General features: G+C 30.6%; 1 protein-coding gene across 3 annotated transcripts in view; it reads right to left on the reverse strand.

The window, feature by feature from the left end:
* The window catches only part of aralar1 (calcium-binding mitochondrial carrier protein aralar1), a 232900-nt gene that overhangs the window by 75018 nt on the left and 136990 nt on the right, over positions 1-20892 (reverse strand). For all 3 annotated transcript variants that reach the window (XM_085816757.1, XM_085816759.1, XM_085816758.1), the window contains exons 12-13: positions 14143-14351; positions 13958-14038 (exon numbers count right to left, since the gene is read on the reverse strand). In XM_085816757.1, coding sequence (XP_085672883.1) covers positions 13958-14038; positions 14143-14351 — 290 coding nt within the window. The remainder of the gene's footprint in view (positions 1-13957; positions 14039-14142; positions 14352-20892) is intronic.

The raw sequence follows: 20892 nt of genomic DNA on the forward strand, positions 1-20892 counted from the left end.
TCTTTTATTGTTAAGACTAGAATTGTGAAATCTGTAGATAGGGCTATTAATAATAAATCTAATAAAATGTGAAAAAGTATTATTGCCACATATAATTTCTAAATTCTGTTTGTGTTTCCTTTTTCCTAACACATGCCCATGTTCTTTAATGCAAAATTTTAAGGCTCTCCTAGTTTGAATAATTTAAATTAAACCATACTGGCAAAAAATTCTATAAATACTCTAGGAATTCATATCCGGAATGGGATCTATAAGTATGGAACATGGAATTTTATTGATAGGAGAATGAAAGACCCAAAAGTTAAATTTCTGCAAAATACATGCAATTTTATAGCTAATTGATGGAAAGAAAGGAATGAAAACAGAATTCTTATAATCTCCTAAAACAAGAATGTGTCTTTTGGTGTGTTTCAATGAGAATTTTTTTACTGCTTCGTTAATAACATTGGGTGAAAAGCCCCTGTCAAGAGCAACTGCTTCTAAATAACTTAGTTCTTGATCAAGAGCCAATTTGGAGGAGCAAACCTGAAGTGCACAGAAAACAAAGGAATAAAATGAAGCTAACTTCTGTTTAGTAGGATGACATGATTTGAAATGTGGTGGAAGGCAAACCGATTAAGGCTTATGATAAACATTAGTACTGAAGTTGGATGTGTTACATGTGACCAAAATTTCAAGGAGCGAAAGAGAACTACATGTCTCAAGTTCAAAAGTGAACTGAACAGCAGGATCAGTGGAATTCATTATTGAAAGATCTTTATTTAAATAATCTTTACTACCATCAAGCAGGGTAAAAGTATCGTCTACATAGCAGAGACATAGCCAGAAGTTTAAAGTTTCACATAAGTTTGATTCATAATAATGCATGAAGATATCAGCCAGGATGGGACTAAGAGGGCTTTCCTTGGCTAATTCCTCAGTTTGCTTGCAATGCTTATTTTGGAAAACAAAATGAATTTGTTTCAAAAAGAGATGAGTGCTCCTTAATTTTGATGGAGGAGAAATGAAATTTACAAAGTCTGGTTTCTAGACATCTTCATGCACCCTCCAATGGAACACTGGTGTATAATGATTTTACTTGAAAGGAAACCATGTGCAAATTTCTAGGAGAAATGCTTTTAACTTTTTTTACAAATCCTATTGAATTTTTTATGGTGTAAATGTTATTATCTAATAGAGCTGAAAATCTTGAAACTAAATATTTAGCTAACAGGTTCGAAGCAGTGCCTAAATTTGAAACAATAGGGTGGAAAGGAATACCACTTTTAGGAATCGAAATTATTTGAAACTTTAAACTTCCTGGTATGCTTTTGCTACATAGACGATACTTTTACCTTGTTTGATAGTAATAAAGATGATTTAAATAAAGTTCTTTCAATAATAAACTGCACTGATCTTGCTATTCAGTTCACTTTTTAAATTGATACATGCAATTCTTTTCTATTCCTCAACATTTTGGTCATATGTAGCACATAACTTCACACGTAACTTCAGTACTAGTATTTTTTTTTTTAACCTTCATCGGTTTACCTTCCACCACACTTCAAGTTATGTAATCTGACTAAATAGAAGTTAGCTTCATTTTATTCCTTTGTTTTCCGTGCACTTCAGGTTTGCTCTTCCAAATTGGCTCTTGATCAAGAACTGAATTATTTAAAAGCAGTTGCTACTGACAGGAACTTTTCACTCAAAATTATTAACCAGGCAGTTAAATTATCATTTCAACACATCAAAAGGCACACTCTTGATTTAGGAGATTAAAAGAATTCTGTTGTCATTCCTTTCTTTCCATCAGTTAGCTATAAAATTGCACATATTTTACAGAAATTTAACTTTTGGGTCGTTTATTCTCCTACCAATAAAATTCCCAGTTCCGTACTTAAGGACCCAATTCCGAATATGAATTCCTGGGGTATTTACAGGATTCCTTGCCAGTGTGGTTTAATTTACATTGGTCAAACTAACAGAACCTTAAAATTTTGTGTTAAAGAATATGAGGCATATGTTAGGAAAAAAATCTGATGTGTACATATGACTTCCTTTTACGGAATATTAAATTATACACATTTTTTCTTGCATTTAATTTACACTTATTGGATTGAATTAAATCTATTTTGCCGACAGCACATAAACCACAATAGAATAAATGCATTCTTTAAAATTCACTCTATTTGTTTACCATAGCGACACTCTGGCGCTAGATTCATTTAACAGTATTATATTTTGTTTGTATTATAATTCAGAATGCACAAAATTTATATCATTTAAAGAATTATCTAATCGTTGCCACATGTTCTATTAAAATACTAACATGTTCTATTCAAATACTATAATAAAGCTAGAACGATGTATAAAAGAAATTAAGCAAACAAAACAAAAAAGAAACAGTTTTTCACAGACGATTGAGTATTTCTCATTCAATTAATTCAGTTTTCACTTTGCAACAAGGCAAAAATACATAAAAACTAAAAATATATGTATTAAAAATTACGAAGTAAATCTTAAAACACTTATTTCCTCGGAAAAATTCCAGAAAGGATTAAGCATGATTTAATTCGCAATAATAAATGAAGGTGTTATCTTTGTTATTGCGAAGCTAAGTTTCTCTAGATTGGTAACAAATCCACTAGTCTGCTGTTTCAAATGTAAACAAGCAATGGCCGCCACCAAAAAAATTATTAGGCTTAGCGGCACTTAAACAACTTTAAAATTGTCGATAATTCTCAAAATATTGCATACAGGTTTACTAAAGGCATAAAAACCTTAACCGGAAGATAAGAACAACATAATTCAATCATTTTTAAAGCAAAAAATGTATAATTTACAAACATATAAGAGAAAAGAAACTGAGATCACTGAGCCAGGTAACAAACTGGATATATATATATTTATATACGTTTGGTGCGGCCGACTGCAACCAAAATACAAGGTGCACATCTACATGTTATAGCAGTCCTATACACAAAATTTCAACATTCTGAGGCTACTCGTTTTTGAGTTATGCGAGATACGTATGTACATACGTTCGTACAGACGCCACGAAAAATTCTCTTCAGAATTCATTTAAAGCAGTTTTATAATTTTTTTGGAGGAAAAGAGTCTTTTATTCTGTTCTTACGTACAGATATCACGCAAAAACATCATTAAATTCCATTTGATAGCGGTCAAAATGGATATTTTCTTTGAAATATGCTGCCTGAAACTTTTCGCGATTACAATACTTCCTTTTTACTTCGTACAAGGAAGTAAAAAAGAAGCACAGAAGTCCTCTGTTGCCCAACAATTACACTTTCCATTTTTAAATTGCTTAATTAAAAATGGAAAATTACATTTTAGCTGAAATTATTCAGAAAGCATTTTCCATTGGTGAATTAGATTTTTATGATGTTTCACATAAAAAAAAAAAAAAAAATTTGTTCTAGTTAATGACCCTAATTACAATCCATCTTTACCTTCGACCTTTAACGAAATTATGTTTTAGTTTTCTTGTTCCATCAACAGATGGTGGCAGTAACTTAACTCCGGTCCGGTCATTCTTAGCTTATCCATTGTTATCTCTCTCATTCATTTGCACTTTGGCAGTTGAGGAAAGATGGTTTGGTAAAATCATTAAAACTAGTCCTTGGAAATTTGCAAATATAATGCTGATTTTTGCTGTTTGACTTCTAAATTAATATCTGTATTTCTTGAAAAATAATTGCATTTAAGAAAATGCATGTGATTAAAGAATAGCAGTACTTAAAGAATCAAATACTGTGCAAATTTTTTGAAAAAGCTTGTTAGCATATTTTAAAAAATGTAGATCACACTACAGAATGCACTACTGTCAATCATTTTTCCAATAAAAATGCAAATTCACCTAAAATTTGTGCTTGATGGCATTACTTTTATGAGTGAATTTTGCAAAGCAAATTTATTATCAGTAATAGAAGTTGCTTTTTAAGTTGGGGAGATATGTAGCATGATGAAAAAAAAATAATAATAGCTTTTAGATAAAACATTCAACCATTCATGCTCAGTTCAAAATGGGGAAAGAAGTGCTAACATTTTATTATTTGCAAATGTATCTGAACTGTAATTAATGATCCATGAATACATCTTCGCAATGGCATATGTAAGACTTATACATTAAAAAAATTTAATTAATTTAAAAGAATCTAAGTTTTTTAACCTTTATTTACAAAAATTAAACTGAAATTCAAAAAGCAAACATGATAAATTATACTAATAGTCTTATTGATGCTTGCATATTAACACAAAATTAAACCAGTTAAAATAATAATCACCAGGTAAAAAGACCCCCCTCCCCCCAAAAAAGAATAGACGTGAATTAATCACACAGCATTGCCTGAATGAAATAATGTTAAATAAATCATTTACAAGGCCAAAAGTATTCAGCATAGCTGAAACCAAAAACAATTTCCACCAGCAAACTAATGATGCAGTTATAAAATCCAATACATACATCTAAAATAAATCATAATATGCAATGATAAGCCAAATTACGGAAACAGTTGCTTTTTTGTGATAAGCTGTTATTCTATCTTCAATGGAATAAACTCCACTAATGACTGCTTCACCATTAAAATCAATCATTAATGGATGGCATTTAATACTACCCATTACTATGGATTGAACATACTAACGAGTCTAAATGAATGTAGATTGAAAAAATATGATGAGCAATATTGCAGCATTCCTGATTTCATGCAGACACTTTCTAAAGCCATACCACTAAATATATATAACATGCATAAAAAAATTTAAGTTCAAATGGGAGTCGCTCTAAAAGGTGTGACTATGAATGTGCAACCAAGATTATAATCCAAGTTAATCATAATACATTGTAAGGCATCAAAAAACTTGAAGGAACTGTTGTGCAGTATGACAGGGTTGCCACTCAAACAGAAGAATGAAGTTCCCAGACTTTTCCAGGTTTTCCAGGTGTGTTTTAAGAAAATTCCAGTTTATCCACGTATTTATTTAGCAGCATGCATAAAGCAAAAAATATGTGCATTCAATTCCATCATGATATGTCATCATACTGCTAGAACTAGTTTCAGGAGTATACCAGGGAAAATTGCCTGGAAATGGAAAGTATTATGAACTAATAATAAATAAATTTAGGAGGAAGAATGCAAAATAACAAATAAGCATTTATTAAAAAAGAAAATCTAAAGATTTTGTGATAAATTTTTTTATATGAGAATGGGAAGGTATTTTCTTTAGTTCATAATGCACTGCATATGTGCATGCGAATTTCTCAATTCTAGAGGTTACTGGAAACCAAAGTTGTTGGAAACTTGCTTTTGCCTTTCTGAAAAACAATTTGATTGGAGCTGCAAAAACTGGCTCTATGCCTGCTGCTCGAATGATGCCCACATGCTAAATAATTTGCCAAGAAAGTGAACGCTTCCAATGCTGGCACAAAAATCGCTTTTTGGGGGCATCGCAGTATGAAATTTCCTCACTTTTTCAGATTTCGACTAAAATATTTAAACTTCCTGATTTTCCCCAGTTTTTCAGGTAGCGTAGCAACCCTGGTATGATCTTTTTCATGCGATGAGTAAGCAACTCAAGAATACATAAAATAATAAAAAGAAAAATTACACCTCAAATGTTTAATGATAAAAAGTGTAAAACCACAATTTGGTTTCACTGAATCATTTCAAAGCACACCAGGATGACCTGCCTAAGGGGAGGATTGCCTTTATGCAGCATTTTCTAAGAAAAACTGATTTCTATTCATGTTGCAGATGGGAAAAATAAGGAAAATAATTATTCCCTGGGGTTTGGATTCGAGTCGAACTACCAACATTTATCTCTCCAAAAGTAACTACATAGTATATTTTATCATTTATTGTCATGCCTATTTTGACAAGACAATGCAAAATTTATAGGATCATTTCCGACAAGACTGACTACATGGATCACTAAAACTGTAAGCTCTATCTGCATAATTGTGCTAATACCATATAATCAGATTCTACTTTTAACTGAGCTCAAGACCATGCATAGAAATGAAAAATGCTGGTCAATTAAAATCACATATAATCAAGATGTAACAGGTGCAAGATCACAGAAGCAATTTTGAAGAAATCCAACAGAAGCTAAATGGATATTGTATAAGATTAATTCATTGCATGGGGAGTTTCTGCAAACAATTATTTGAGACAATTCAATTATTTGAGACTAATAACACGTGGAAGTTATTTTCAAAATATATAGGGAAATATCATTCTTTTTATTGGTAGTCTTCAACCAAGGCTTTCATGCAAAGAATGAAAGAAGACAAATCCAAACATGGTTGTAAAATTCTTCTGAGGCTAAACTGGCCACTTCATTTGCCAGATGTTAATCTCATTGAATAAATTTAGTATGAAATTCATCAGCAAAAAAGTAAACTATGAATGTCTGATAAACATAGATATTTCATCTCTAAAGCAATTCTAACAAAACCGGAAATCCATATCTACAACCGATATGGACGCAATTATCAGGGTTAAACTTGATTGTAAATGCATAGCGAATAATCCATGTGAAGTATATATAAGATACTGAGTTTCATGGAAAGATGGGATTAAAAAAAAAAAACTCAAGAAGATACAATTTAATAAAAAAACAATGTCACCCACTGATTGCTTTAATACTGCACTCAAATTTCGAGTTAACAATCAGGACTGTTTTCCTAAAAAAATACCATGTTTTTATTTTAAAATTTTTCCAGAAAAGGTAATAATCAAGACCTTAATATTTTTTATATCAACATCAATTTAAAAAGAAGACTACTTTTCTGTTACAAAAAGCAACAATTACTTGCTATCAATTAATAGTATATTTTACAACTTATTGCTCCTGATACACAATCATGATTTACACGATCATTTTCAACAATGCCAACTTTTAAGATCCTATTTAGAAGAGAGCTGAATATGCATACCTCAAAAAGAATAAAATTCATAAGCGGCAGATGAAACATTCAGAGTTTTTAATTCATTACTCTGAAAACAATGAATTAACATTAATTAAATTAGAAAATCAACAGACATATCTCCAAGGTAAAACTTTCATGTTGCTTATTACAACCTGATATGAACTCCAACAAGCCATAATAAAAGAAACTTAACAGGATTTCTATCCAACTATAAAACTCACGTAATACCAAAGTTTCAATCCTTCAGCACTCCTTCTGAATCAAGATATTCTTAACATATTTTCAGATGGTGAATCTCTTATCAGATAACTCGTTAATTAAAAAAAAGGCTTATCAACAAATTGAATACTTTGAAAGAAATTACAAGATTTTGGGAAAGTAAACCCACTGAAGAATTTACTCACCTGCCAAGCAGTGAGGAAATTTGAGAACACTGTTTTCATTGAATTCATTACAGAAATGTAGAAGAGCATTTATCATTCAATTACCTAAGAACGAAAGTAAATCTTTAGAGAATGCGGAGGATATTGTGACAACTCAACTACATTCATTCTATGCAGATGAGCACGACAAGATTTCCTCAAATGAGATAGTTTTGATTGCATGAATGAAAGCAAAAGTTTGGGCATAATGGAAAAGTACATGATTATTTATTTGATATATTATGGTAAAAATGGGGGAACTTTTTTTATCTGTCTACACTGGTTGACAAAATTAAGAGATGGAAACCATTTTCTCCCATTCCTCTTAAAATACCATACAAAACTTGGCAGTAGGTTGACATATAACGTCACTGTGGCGCTGGTGTTTCTGAGATGATTTTATGTATTCCTGTGGGGTAATTAGCATACCAGCAGGAGGTATAAAATTCCCCGTCCAGATACTCAGCTCATTCCGCTCTGCAATACAGTCATGATTTTTATTTTCTTTCTTGAATAATCTTGCTGTTTTTTGCTATTTTTTATATGAAAAGAATACAAATCATCGCTTAGATGATATGAGATGTAGAATCATACGTATGCATCAGGCAGGGTAGTCCCATGCTCAGATTACAAGAGAACTGGCTGTACCATAAAGTGTCATCTCCAATTTCTAAAATCAGTTTAAGAACAGCAGAACAGTGTCCAGAAGTGAAGGACAAGGCCACCCAAGAGCCACTACAACCAATGATGACCGGTTTCTGGTATTTCAGCCAAATGCCAGAGGATGTATGCAGCCACACAACTGTCTTGTGACCTCGCTACTGCCACAGGAACATCAGTTTCAAGGAGGACAGTTGCCAGAAGGCTCCATAAGACAGAACAATATGCCAGAAAGCCTGCTATTTGTATCCCATTCATTCCCTCCCACAAAAGAGAGTGTTTACAATGGTGCATACAACACTAACACTAGACATAGCTTCAATGGGCTATTGTCTGCCTTATGGATGAGTCCAGATTCAGTCTACAACCTTATGCTCGGATTATTAATACGCAGGGTACCTGGGACACGATACCATCCCAAACATCATGAGAAGGGACCATTATGGTGACAGAGGAATGATGGTCTGGGTAAGGATCATGGGTAAGGATGTGGGTAAGGATCATGAGTAAGGATCTGGGTAAGGATCATGAGTAAGGATCATGAGTAAGGATCTGGGTAAGGATACCTGTACACCGCTCCTTGTGTTGACACTGGTTCTGTGAATGCCCAGACGTACAGCCAAGAGATCCTACAGTCCTATGCGTGACTTTTCAGGTGCTGTTACTCTGAGTTCATTTTTAAGGACAATTACATAGGGCCCACATGGTTGATGACTGTCTGGAAAGCGAGGATATTCACCGAATAGATTAACCAGCCTGATCTCCCGACCTTCATCCCATATAACATGCTCAGGATGCTTTTGGGAGGAGTATGCCAATGCCCACCCAAGACCATTCAGCAGCTAAAAACTGCTCTGGTGGGAATATCTTCCACAGGCAAACCTGAACTCTCTTGTTAACAGCATAGCTACTCGTTGTGCAAGCTGTCTATCTGTTAGAGGTGACCACACCCTATACTAGCCACATTTTCACTGTCATCTTTCAATATCAAGCTTGGATAACATTGGACACTTGGCCATAAGTCATGATAACGAATAGCATTTTCATTGTTGTTTTGTCCACAATATCATCATACAATTAGCTAGATATCCATACTTAATTTCATTTATTTCTATCCACTATTTCTCAAGATATTTGGGAAAAAATGTTCCATCTAGCTTTGTACAACAGTGTATTTATTTATATCAATGATTAATAATTAATAAATTGGAAAACTTTTGTTTAGACCTCCCAAAATTGCTTTGTTGAAATGAATTATACTAATCAGATGTAACTCTTTGCTAACAGTAAAAGTACTTTGTTTAATGTTTTACAAAGAATGTTTGTGAAGGAACAATTTGTTCAGTAATAGAACAGTTTCAACCTTTACTTAGTACAAAAGAAAAATTTTAAGTAATGAATTCAACAATGCATAAAGTTCTATAATTGTGCAAAATGCTTAATGTCATGTTCTAACTTACTAAAAGATTACACTTCTAAATTTTTTTTTGGAAGGGAAGGGAGAGATATATGGTTATGATATTTGCAAAGTAATATAAAACTTATCTCTTGCGAATAGTCTATTTGATTTAGGCATTTAAAATTGAAATCTTAATTTTTCAATCTCAATTTTAATCACTGTCAAATTCGCTATTCAAACAAAATTTCCATGTTAACAAAAAGTGAAATTTGATACTGACAAGCCTGATGTGCTATCAATTTGTGATTGACAAAAAAGAAAAAAAAAAAAAAAGTAACTTCCCTACCAATAGCAGGAAATATTACAGAACGAAATATTAAACATTTTAAATGAAATACTGGAATCTCAGATTTGCTAGAATCAACCAAAACACACTGGATAGACTATATGGTATATTTTGGGATGATAAAATGAGTATAATACAGCAAAAATAAGGTATATAAATTCAAATAACTTTCAGATTTTAATCAATCAATTTAAAATCAGTTTTGAAAATATTTCAAGAGATTTTTCAAAAGTTCAAAGTGACTTTGACATCAGATTCCATAAGAGCGCATTAGGGCACAACATATATATATGAAATTTAGAATCAGTTTCCAAAATACTTCATAAGGCTCTTTAAAAGTTTAAAGTGGCTTTAGTTTCAGATTTCATAACAGCTTTTTAGGATACAACATATCTATTTCTCTATATTTTTAAAAATAAGTACAGTCAAAAGTCGTTAATCCGGACTCATCGGGACTTCGGTGATTCCGGATTATCAATCATCAGTTTAAATCTGGTAAGATGGCATGCAGAAATTATAAAATTAAAAATATGAAACTGTAATTTATGAAATAAAGAACAATTATGATCTAAAGGGTGTCAAAATTTACAAAAAAAAAAAAAAAAAAAAGCTTGATATTTATTTGCTTACTCTATTAAACATTTCTTTCAATGTAAGTTGTTTAAGTTGCTTCATTTTATGTGATAATACTTTCTCTTTAATTCTATAAACAGACACAATTTCTTGTTCAGTTACAAAGTTCCGCTGTTCAAGTCTCGTTAATTGTTGTGCCGAGAATACCGACTAATTTGTCAATCGAAATTTTTTCGTTTTCAATAACCTCTGTTACTTTCTTCGCTATCGGAAGTGAATTATAACGACGAGGAATTTGATTTAAATCATATCAAAGACGGAGTACATCGAGATGAAATACTACATTTAGTAAGGAATTATAAGCCAAATAAAATAAAAACATCTGCCCAGAAGATAAGGATAGTGCTGACAGATCAACTTCCAATTCATTGCGCGCCCCGGCGTTAAAGATAAACAAACGTTAAAGTTTAGATAAACAAAGGATATGCCTTTATCCATTTTTTGCAGCAATTCCACTTTTTGTTTAATGGATTTCGAAACATACTTTCGTTTTGTAGATCCTTTACATGTTAGTAAATATATATCAGAAATTCTATTTGACATAATCGAAATTCAAGCTTACTTTTATAAAATTGCTCTAACAGTCTGCAAAAAATAATAAGCCGGATCCACTTCGAAGATTAAGGATCAACGCAATCTGCAACATTAATTGAAATATATAATTAGATAATTTTAGCTTAGCTTATACCATCCGTTATACATTAAACGCGCATGCATACACGTATATTCGCAGCAGTAAAGGTCTTACGCGCACGCGTAAACGCCTATGCGACTGCGTGAACGCGACGCATGCGCAGAAAGTTTTTAGCTTTGAGGTGCGTATTATAGATCATTCCGGATTATGGGTGTCCGAATAAACGACTTTTGACTGTATTGAACTTATATTTTTGATCTTCAAGTACACTGACAGTAGCAGATCTCCGATCAATATCAGATACCCAGCATTTAAAAGCAACAGATTACAACAACAAATCATAAAAAACAAAGAAGATTCACCTGACTTAAAAGCCAATAATAATTTAATGGCTAAAATATTCAAGTTTTTACTATGTTTTTGAAAAATTGTATCAGTTAATTTAATTTTGAATTTAAAATTTTATTGATTTAATACCAGGTTCTCTTTGATTTGTTTCCTTCCTATACTGCATATCAGTCGATGCCAAAGTACAGTAAATATCTCAATAATAAAGTGTAAGAAATAATGTAAAAATGAAATTGTTAATAGCATAATATTAATCCTACATAAAATGATAAATAGCAATACAAATAGAAATTAGTTATTATGAATTATTATATTATAAATTTAATACTAGACATACATTCTAAGATAGTGGTCTCAAACTCAAACTACATGCACAACGAATAACTGATCTGAAAACAGCTGACAGGCCAAAAATTCTTTCTTTTTTTTTTTTTTTTTTTTTTTTTTTTTTAAGCAAAATGAATTTTTTTTTCTTTAAAAAATAACTAAATTCTGCTGGATAAATATTTATCAAATCATACATAAGCAATAATAAAAATAATGAAAAGGAAAAAAAAAATGAATTTATATTTATTTTCCATCTGAAATCTAAAAGTTAATACTAGTTGCAAAGTAGCTGGGAAAAAAAAAAAAGTAGTTGCAAAACATTTTTGTTGATTATACTTTGTATTCAAACATATTGACTGTTAAATATTAATATTTCAGAGTTATATTTTTTCAATTTATCAGACAGGTTTAATTAACCATTAAATAACTCACTTTAAATTAAAAATAAACAAAATAAGACATTTTTCCAAATGGGACAAACTTGAGAAAAAACAAAGACTACTTAATCTCTATCATTTAAGAAATTTTTCTTTGGCATATAAATTAAAATGCACATGATTGTACATACATAGTTATAAATTTTGTATGTAAATACAAAATTTGCTTGTATAATGTCCTTGCAATTTGGGGAAAAAAAAAAAAAAAAAAATACTAGAAATTAGATTCATCCCGGATTGTAGATGCTCACTGGACAATCAAGTTCTCTTTTTACTAATTTTCAACTGTTAAAAAAAAAAGGTTGTTCAAATATAAATGTATTCCCAAAGAAAGTGATTACTTTTAGTGCAAAAATTCGCAACTGACTACAATTAGTTTTAATGATTAAAATTAATCAAATGCATACCTTCGAAAATTTGGATAAGATTTATAGCATACTGTAAATTAATTAACTCGATCTATACATTTCATGATGTATTGTTTATGCTAGTTTTTAACGGTAATAAAAATAATGTAAATTTAGAAAATTATTAAAATTTTGAAATTTCTGCAATACTGTAACATAATACATCATTGAAATGTATTCATGGGCCGCAAGTTTCAGACCCTGTTATAAATGGATTTTTATGCTCAATAACCTATTTTTATACTTTGTATCTTTATTATAACTTCTCCTTTTTAAAAACCCTCACTCGGATGCAAATGAGATTAGTTAAAACTAATGGCGAGGGTTTTAAATGCAGACCTTTTGACTGTACCTAAAATTATGTATTGTCTATATACTGATTATGTATTGAGTCTTGCAGCTTTACTTTCTATTGCCCACCTCTGCCAGTTAATATTCTTGGATTAAACATTTGCTAAACAAAGTTAAATCCTGTCATTAAAGTTTAAGCCAGCATAGTTAGGCCAAATTGTGTAGTCTCAGGCTACAAATCCATTTTAGATTGTATTTTTGACTCTCTACTTAATATTTGCAAATGGCAGAGTTTGACTGTATGCACAAGTTCCCATGGCATTCCCCCTCAAAATTATGATGGAACTGCATGGTAAGTACAGCAGGACTATACTTAACTCTGGCGTCCCACACACTTCTGCTTGTACCTGTAAGCTTCTGCCTTCTGATAAATTCAATTTTAATAAAAACCTTTTTTAAAATTTTCATAGGACTTTGCAGTATTTATACAGACAAGATGATAACTCACTTGGGAGTCTACTAGAATATGAAAGATAGTTAACTTAGTATTAGACGATTAAGATTTTATAATGTGATACATAGTAAACAACACATAAGAATTACATTCTTTCTTCTCCCATTGCTATCAATGATTATCTACATTTATGGCCAAACATAAAACTTACAACACAACTACAAACTGAAATTCAGCATTAATTTTTCTTATTAATTTACCACATGTGAAAACTATGCAAATATTCACAAACTGCAACATATAAAAATATAGCAAGTTAATTTAAATAACTATCACTTATCAAAATGTCAGAAAACAGAGAATTTCCAGAAAATTTATTCTTAAGGAAAATTAATTATTTAACAAGTGACACATTGCTGTCACCACACTAAAACCACAAATCTGCATAATCTCTCCTCCAAGACATAAAAATTTATTAAATTGTTTTTGCTGAAAGAACCCAATAAAAACTTTCATATGATAAACTTTTGTTTCACTTTTTGGCTAAAAGTAAAAACAGCAAAAAAACTACAAAATTTATTTACTAAAATCAACAATTATGCAGATGTGTTGTTTTGGCATGAAACCAACAAATGCATAACCATTATAAATTCATGACAACTTACACAGCTACCAGCTAATATTTCACCCCATAATGGGATTTCACCTTTAGAATTTGTTAATTTATCACGAACCAGGTCATTCATCTAAAGGGGGGAAGAAAAAAAAAAGAATTCTGGTTATTAAAAATATTCAAATGAAACATTTTCAAATAAGGAAAAATATTTTAAAAAATTTAATCGAAACTCACGGTCAGTTTTATTGCTTTTTCTGGACAAACACCTACTAACTGTGGTATTAAACCTCTATACAGTCCAGTGAAACCTTCATGACGAATTACTTTTTTTGCACAATCAAAACTATTTCTATACATAAGTTCTCCAATATAGGATCCTGTCCTTTGATTCTGCATTCTTGTTTTTACAAGATCTATAGGATACACAACAGTAGCACCAGCAGCTAGAAATTAAAACAGAAAGAGTTGTTTATATATAAATGGAAAATATAAAATTAATATCACTATTGATATTCTGTTTACTCAGTTACGTCAAATATAAACACAGAATATTGATTGCACTCAAGAATTCCGTTGTAAATCTTGAGATTTCACTTATCTAAAATCCCAAGAAATTTCCTTTTCATTTCAGGATTTCCCAATCCTTTAGAAAATCCATATAGTTCAAACAGGTATATTCTTAGATTCACATGTCCAGCCAAAAATTACAAGAAATATGTTATTGGCTTCAGTAACATGCAGTAATTTGCTTGCATGTATATACAGAACCCTAACTTGAGTTTCAGTTACAGTGAAAAATTTACAAATTAGCATAAACTTAGAAACACAAAAATCAGTATTGCTATGCCATTTGTCCTTCTCCATGACTAATTCTACTAAAATGTACAATTAGCATAATATGTAACATTGAATGACATTTGCTTATAATACAGTCAAAAGTCGTTAATTCGGACCTCAAAGCTAAAAACTTTCTGCGCATGCGCCGCGTTGACACATGCGCATAGACATTTACACGTGCGCTTAAGATCTTTACGACTGCGCATATGCGTGTGCGCAAGTGCAGAATACGTTTTCGCGTGTGCGTTTAATGTATAACATACGGCATAAGCTAAAATTATCTAATTATCTATTTCTGTTAATGTTGATGAGTGCATTGTTCCTTAATCTTCGAATTGGATGCGGCTCATTATTTTTTGCTGACTGTAAGAGCAATTTTATAAAAGTAAACTTGAACTTTCGATTATGTCAAATAGAATTTCCGATGCTGGAGTTCCCAAAGGATCTACAAAACGAAAGTATGTTTCGATGTCCGTCAAACAAAAAGTGAAATTGCTGCAAAAAATGGATAAAGACATGTAGAAGGTGACAGAGAGGTTAGTGAAAATGAAAAAATTTCGATTGACAAGTTAGTCGGTATTCCCGACACAGTAATTACGGGACTTGAACAGCGGAACTTTGTAACTGAACAAGAAATTATGTCTGTTTATAGAATTAAAGAGAAAGTATTATCACATAAAACAAAGCAACTTAAACAACTTACATTGAAAGAAATGTTTAATAAAGTAAACAAATAAATATGAAGCTTTTTTTTTTTTTTTTGGTAAATTTTGATACCCTTTAGATCATAATTTTTCTTTATTTCATAAATTATGGTTTCATATTTTTAATTTTAGAATTTCTGCATGCCATCTTACGAGATTTAAACTGATGATCTATAATCCGGAAAAATCAATAATCCGGAATCGCCGAAGTCCCGACGAGTCCGGATTAACGACTTTTGACTGTATTACTATTTACATTAGATAGTAGTTTAATAATACTACATTATATTTAATTTGATGGAGAAATTTTATTTACCCAATTAAAAGTATGCATACTTTAAACAGTCACAAATATATTTTATTAAACATTAATACCATTTTACTTAATTATTTCATGTATTAAACATACAGACAGTTACAACAAATATAAAAAGAGGGGTCAATGGAAGAGACACAGATTCTGAGCTAAAGTTGATTTTATTTCAAAATTTTAATCCATTCTAGAGACTTGCACACATTTTTTGAAAGAAATAGCTACAAAGAAGATCAAATTCCTTAAAGAAGGATTTCACTTTTACTTCAATTTTTATTGTAGAGCTTGCTTAACTTCTTAACATAAAAATAAAAAGAAACTAAAAGCAAGATTTTCAGCATCAAATTAATAAAAGTCAAAGGCATAGATGATTTAAAAATATTTTCCATCCTTAAGTTAGACACAATATATTTCGTTAATATTAATTATTAAAATTAGTAGAATCTTTTTTATGCAACAGTTGAAACTTTCCTGGAATGATATACATATAAAAATACAAAAAATTACACATTTACATCATTCATTAGACAATTTATTAACTATTAAATCAGAAGTTCTTGTTAGCCAAAGGACTATTAGTTTCGAAAAGGCATTTTGCATTTGTTTCACTATAAATGTCCATTTCACTTATCAAATTGTTGCCAACAAATATTATTGCCTTGCATTATATTTAAAGAAATTTAAAAATGAAGAATATGCATGAAATGTATATGTTTTTCTCAATTTGTGGAAAAATAACAGTACCTAGAACCACCAAATATTGAATAAAGTCCACCCGACCATGGGCACCCGGACACCCATACTTCGAATTTGTTTTATTATCTAATTTCATAGTTTGTAGAACTTTAACGAATTTTTGATTAACAAACTTAATGATTTCAAGCAAGAAGACTATACAGAAAATAACATTTTTATTTCCAGGGTGCAAGACTGTCTAATGGAAATTCTAAAGATATGCTGTCTTTAAATATTTTGTGATATTGCTGTTGAATTGAATTTTATGTGGTTTAAGTATGAAGAACATAATAAATAAAGGTAACACATAAAACATTAAAAAAAATGTCCCTGTGGGCATAATATAAAATCTGAAAGTTTTCAAATTTATTTATTATTTTTTTATTCCATTATAATTCACAGTTAAGAAGAAAAAGCATTACACTTGTTATTTCAACGTATCAAATGACGGAGTTGCAATAAATACAGATCACCAAATCCACGTACAACAAACTTAAAAAATTTTAAACCTCTCTATATATGCAATTGAACCATTTACAATGAATGAACTTTCCGGTCCCTTCCAGTTTTCTATGCACTTAAAACTATTTTACACTGCTCCAGCAAATCTCTAAAGGTATGAGAATCGGATATAACACACTGTATCAATACTTTCAATTGGAACTTTCTTTGCAGTTTTCATTTCCCCCCCCCAAAAAAAACTTCTGCAAATTTTAGGGAAAAAATTACAATTAAAATCATTCATCTTTAATATAGATTTTTTTTTTCTTTAATTGTTCATCTTTAGGATTCCCATTCCTTCCATAAAGGAAAACATCTTTATGCTATTTTTCTTTTACTTTTCTTTTACTTTCTTTTACTACCTCTCATTTTTTTTTTTTTTTTTTTATGTGTTTAAAGAAAGGAAATGCAAAACAGGTGTGACACTCAATTCAAGGAGAATTAGGATGCCCTAACCGTACATTAGGACAACCATATAGGTATGTGAATGGGTTCTCTGATTCTATTTAAATTCTTTGACAGAGCTCCATGACAGAACTCTATTCAATGCTGATGCTATGACAGAAATTTTGCTATTCATAAAATAGGAAGTAGTGAACCTCATAAGATTCAATACTTCTGTTTTTACAGTGGATTCTTCTTTTAAAGAATGAAAAGTTTTGATGCTTTCTTTTTTCTTTATTATTATTATTGGTGGTGGTGGTGGTGGTTGTTTGCATATAAATGCTTTCCATATTCTATCCTCCAAGCATGGATTTTTCATTCTTAGGTCATTTACTAGGCATGAGTTGTGTTAAGTCTGTATTTATTTTTGGAAATAAGGAATCACAAATGTTAATGAATATGTTTTAAAAGCAGGATAAAAGTAAGTGTAATGAAAAATATTTTAAAAAATGTGAAAGAGAATGATGGTTCGTACAATGTTTCAAAAAGTTAAAATAGTCATTAGTAGTTAGTACATCAGAGACAAAGTTTTGAGTATATCTCATAAAGTATTAGTACCACAAAAAGAATGAAATGTAATGTTACAATTAAACTGTATAGAATGAACATTGTACATACTGTTTTTTAAGTCGATTTAAACGTACAGAAAATATTATCCCTGAAGCCTGCACAGTAAAATAATATGCAAGAAAATACCAATTTAAATTTTGTAGACAGAGAAATATATGTACGTTTGGAGAAATGGAAATGGAACATCAATAAGTATTTTAAACAAGGGAACATATTAAGTGTAAACTAAAAATGTGTCAAGGAAAAAAATTTGTAAAGTCTAAAATTTACATTTTTAATACCTAAGCAGAAAAAATTTGAAAAGAAAAATGATTTTTGAAGTAAATGATAGTAAGTAGGGGAGGGGGGGGAACTAAAACTGTGTTTGTAAAAACAGAAAGTGGGAAAAAAAAAAAAAAAAAAAAAAAAAGAATTAAACATATATATTACTTTCGTAGAATAAAAAGGGAAAAGGAAAAACGGAACTCATAAAACTAAATATTACTTTGGTAAAAGAAAAAGTTAAACATAAAATAAATTTTAAAGTAAAAAAAAGACTTAAAAAAGGTAAATAAAAAAAGTGAACAGAAATGTAAAAAATGAATTTTAAAAATAAAAACGTAGAAACATTTATTTGTAAAAATTAAAGTAAAATTTACATTTGCAAAATGTATAAACACAGGACGAAAAATTAATAAATGAAATTAAGTTAGAATGTGAAGAAAAAAGAAAACACTAAAAAAATATGCTTGTTTTAAAAAAAAGGGGAAATTTTAAAAAAGAATAAATTGAAAGTAATGATTTAGAAAGCCAAAATAAATCTTTGTCCACTTCAAGAAACAAGTGCAGTGATTGGTTGAAACAGGAAGGGTATTCTTAGCGAAAATTTGATTAGTTCCTACAACTGCGTTCTTTTACTATCGAAAGATGTGAAGCAATTTCAAATGGCATGCAATAGTTTGGGCAGGTTGGAACAGGCTTGAGCAAGTACAATCCTTCAGCCTAGTGACACCATGGTATTTTTTCTTGGACAATGTTAAGTAACAGAATTTAAGGGACAAATCATGGCCTTGGGATATTGTGTGCCTCCCATGCCTAAGGTGGCAATTCTGATGCCAGCTGTGGGGATCTTTTTAAAACTCATGTAATTACATCAATTTATTCAGTAAAAGTTACTGTATTTTATACAAATCATAGAATCAATTAAAAATAATGACAGATTAAATAATTAAAAATTCAAAAAATCATTGCCACAAAAATAAAAACTTTGAAAAATATTGTCATTGCTAGCTAACATAAAAATAAAAGTGTATTAAATAATGTCATTCAAACCGTCTATGTCATTTCCATTTGTCATGCGAATCCAAGATGACAAAGGTGCACCCATTCCCAAAAAGAAAAGAGGACACTTAATATGGGGAAGATAACTGAAAATTAAAAAATGCAGCTTGAAATTATAAGTGCGCATTATATGCCAGAATGTATGTTACATTAAATTTTTCACAATGGAATTTCTGCTACTGAAATGATGAGTCTTTGAATGGCATGTATGTGAAAGAAAGGCAAAGAATTTGGATGGAAGAGGAAACATGGTGTAGATCATCATCTTCAACTAACAAACAAACAACACCTTGACCAAGTCATAAATCTGATACTTGGTGATCATACGTTAAAAATTACAGAAATTATTGAATAAATTCTTATGTTATTCAGATCCTATCAAGCAATTATGAGAAACAGTTTGGACATCCCATCATCTTTTCACCTTCTTGAAATGTATTGTTGCTGCTAGGGAAACATGGATCTAAGTTTTTTTAGGATAGAAATAGATCAGAAAAAGATAGCTCCCCCCCCCCAAAAAAAAAACTAATTTTCAGTTAAAAAATCACAGTAATGTTAATGTTGCCTGTTTTCTTCAACTATTGTGGGGTTGTGCATCATGAATTTCTGCCAACTTGCCAAAGAATATTATTTCAATGTTTGCAGCACTGGAAGCTGTTCAGAGAAAACAACCGAAATTGCAGGTAAATAACTCCTGGATTTTGCACTATAATAATCCATCTACTTCACTACAGAAAATTTTGTTCAGGAAATTTTTGGCTAAAGACTCATTTACTCCAGTTCTCTGCTGTGTTGCAAATCAACAATCATTTCTTTAGTCAAATTATAGTTCCATTTTTTTATATCTATTCTCACAGCAATTTGATTCTAAGCCACAGCACCCAACCTTGAAATATGAAAAATTAGGAGTTTCTGGAGCTTTTCATATTGCACAGCAAGACATGAATTCAAAACAGATCCAAACTGACTTAAAATTCACTTTAACACACAATTCAGGTTATTCAATTATTTATAATTTGGTTCTTATATAAAATATATTACTACTTAATTAGATACTCAAAATTTTTAATTTCGAGAGAAAATTTTGGTCTTGTAAAACCTCTTTAATTGAAACACTTTTTAAAATTTTTAATTCCATCACTGTCAATGACTGAGAGAATGTTTTAATACAGAAATTCACTTCAAATTTGGTTACTAATGTATGCCAATTTTCCAGATATGTAAAAAAGTTCCTTATTTAGAAGGGCACTAATGTGATTTAAACTCTTATTTGCTTAGGTCAATGACAACATGAACTTGCTAATAACAACATTAATTTTTACGTACAACTTATGGTGACATGCTCATGAACTTAAATACTCACTAATCTTGATATTTCAAGCCCATCCCTGATTCGAAATTGAAGTACTTTTCCGTTATGCACCAGCCATGCATTTTGGTGGTACTAGTGAAATATGTCTGTGCGTGTCTATGAGTGTATTTAATTATTCTTGTTTACTTGCCCACACAAAGTTCCCAGATGGTCTCGGCATGTGTTTGACTTCTCTTACAAAGGAGCAA

Source organism: Stegodyphus dumicola, chromosome 5 (assembly GCF_044657685.1).
Source record: "Stegodyphus dumicola isolate Sdum_Otavi_A_Nest chromosome 5, ASM4465768v1".
In the NCBI taxonomy this organism is placed as follows: domain Eukaryota; kingdom Metazoa; phylum Arthropoda; class Arachnida; order Araneae; family Eresidae; genus Stegodyphus; species Stegodyphus dumicola.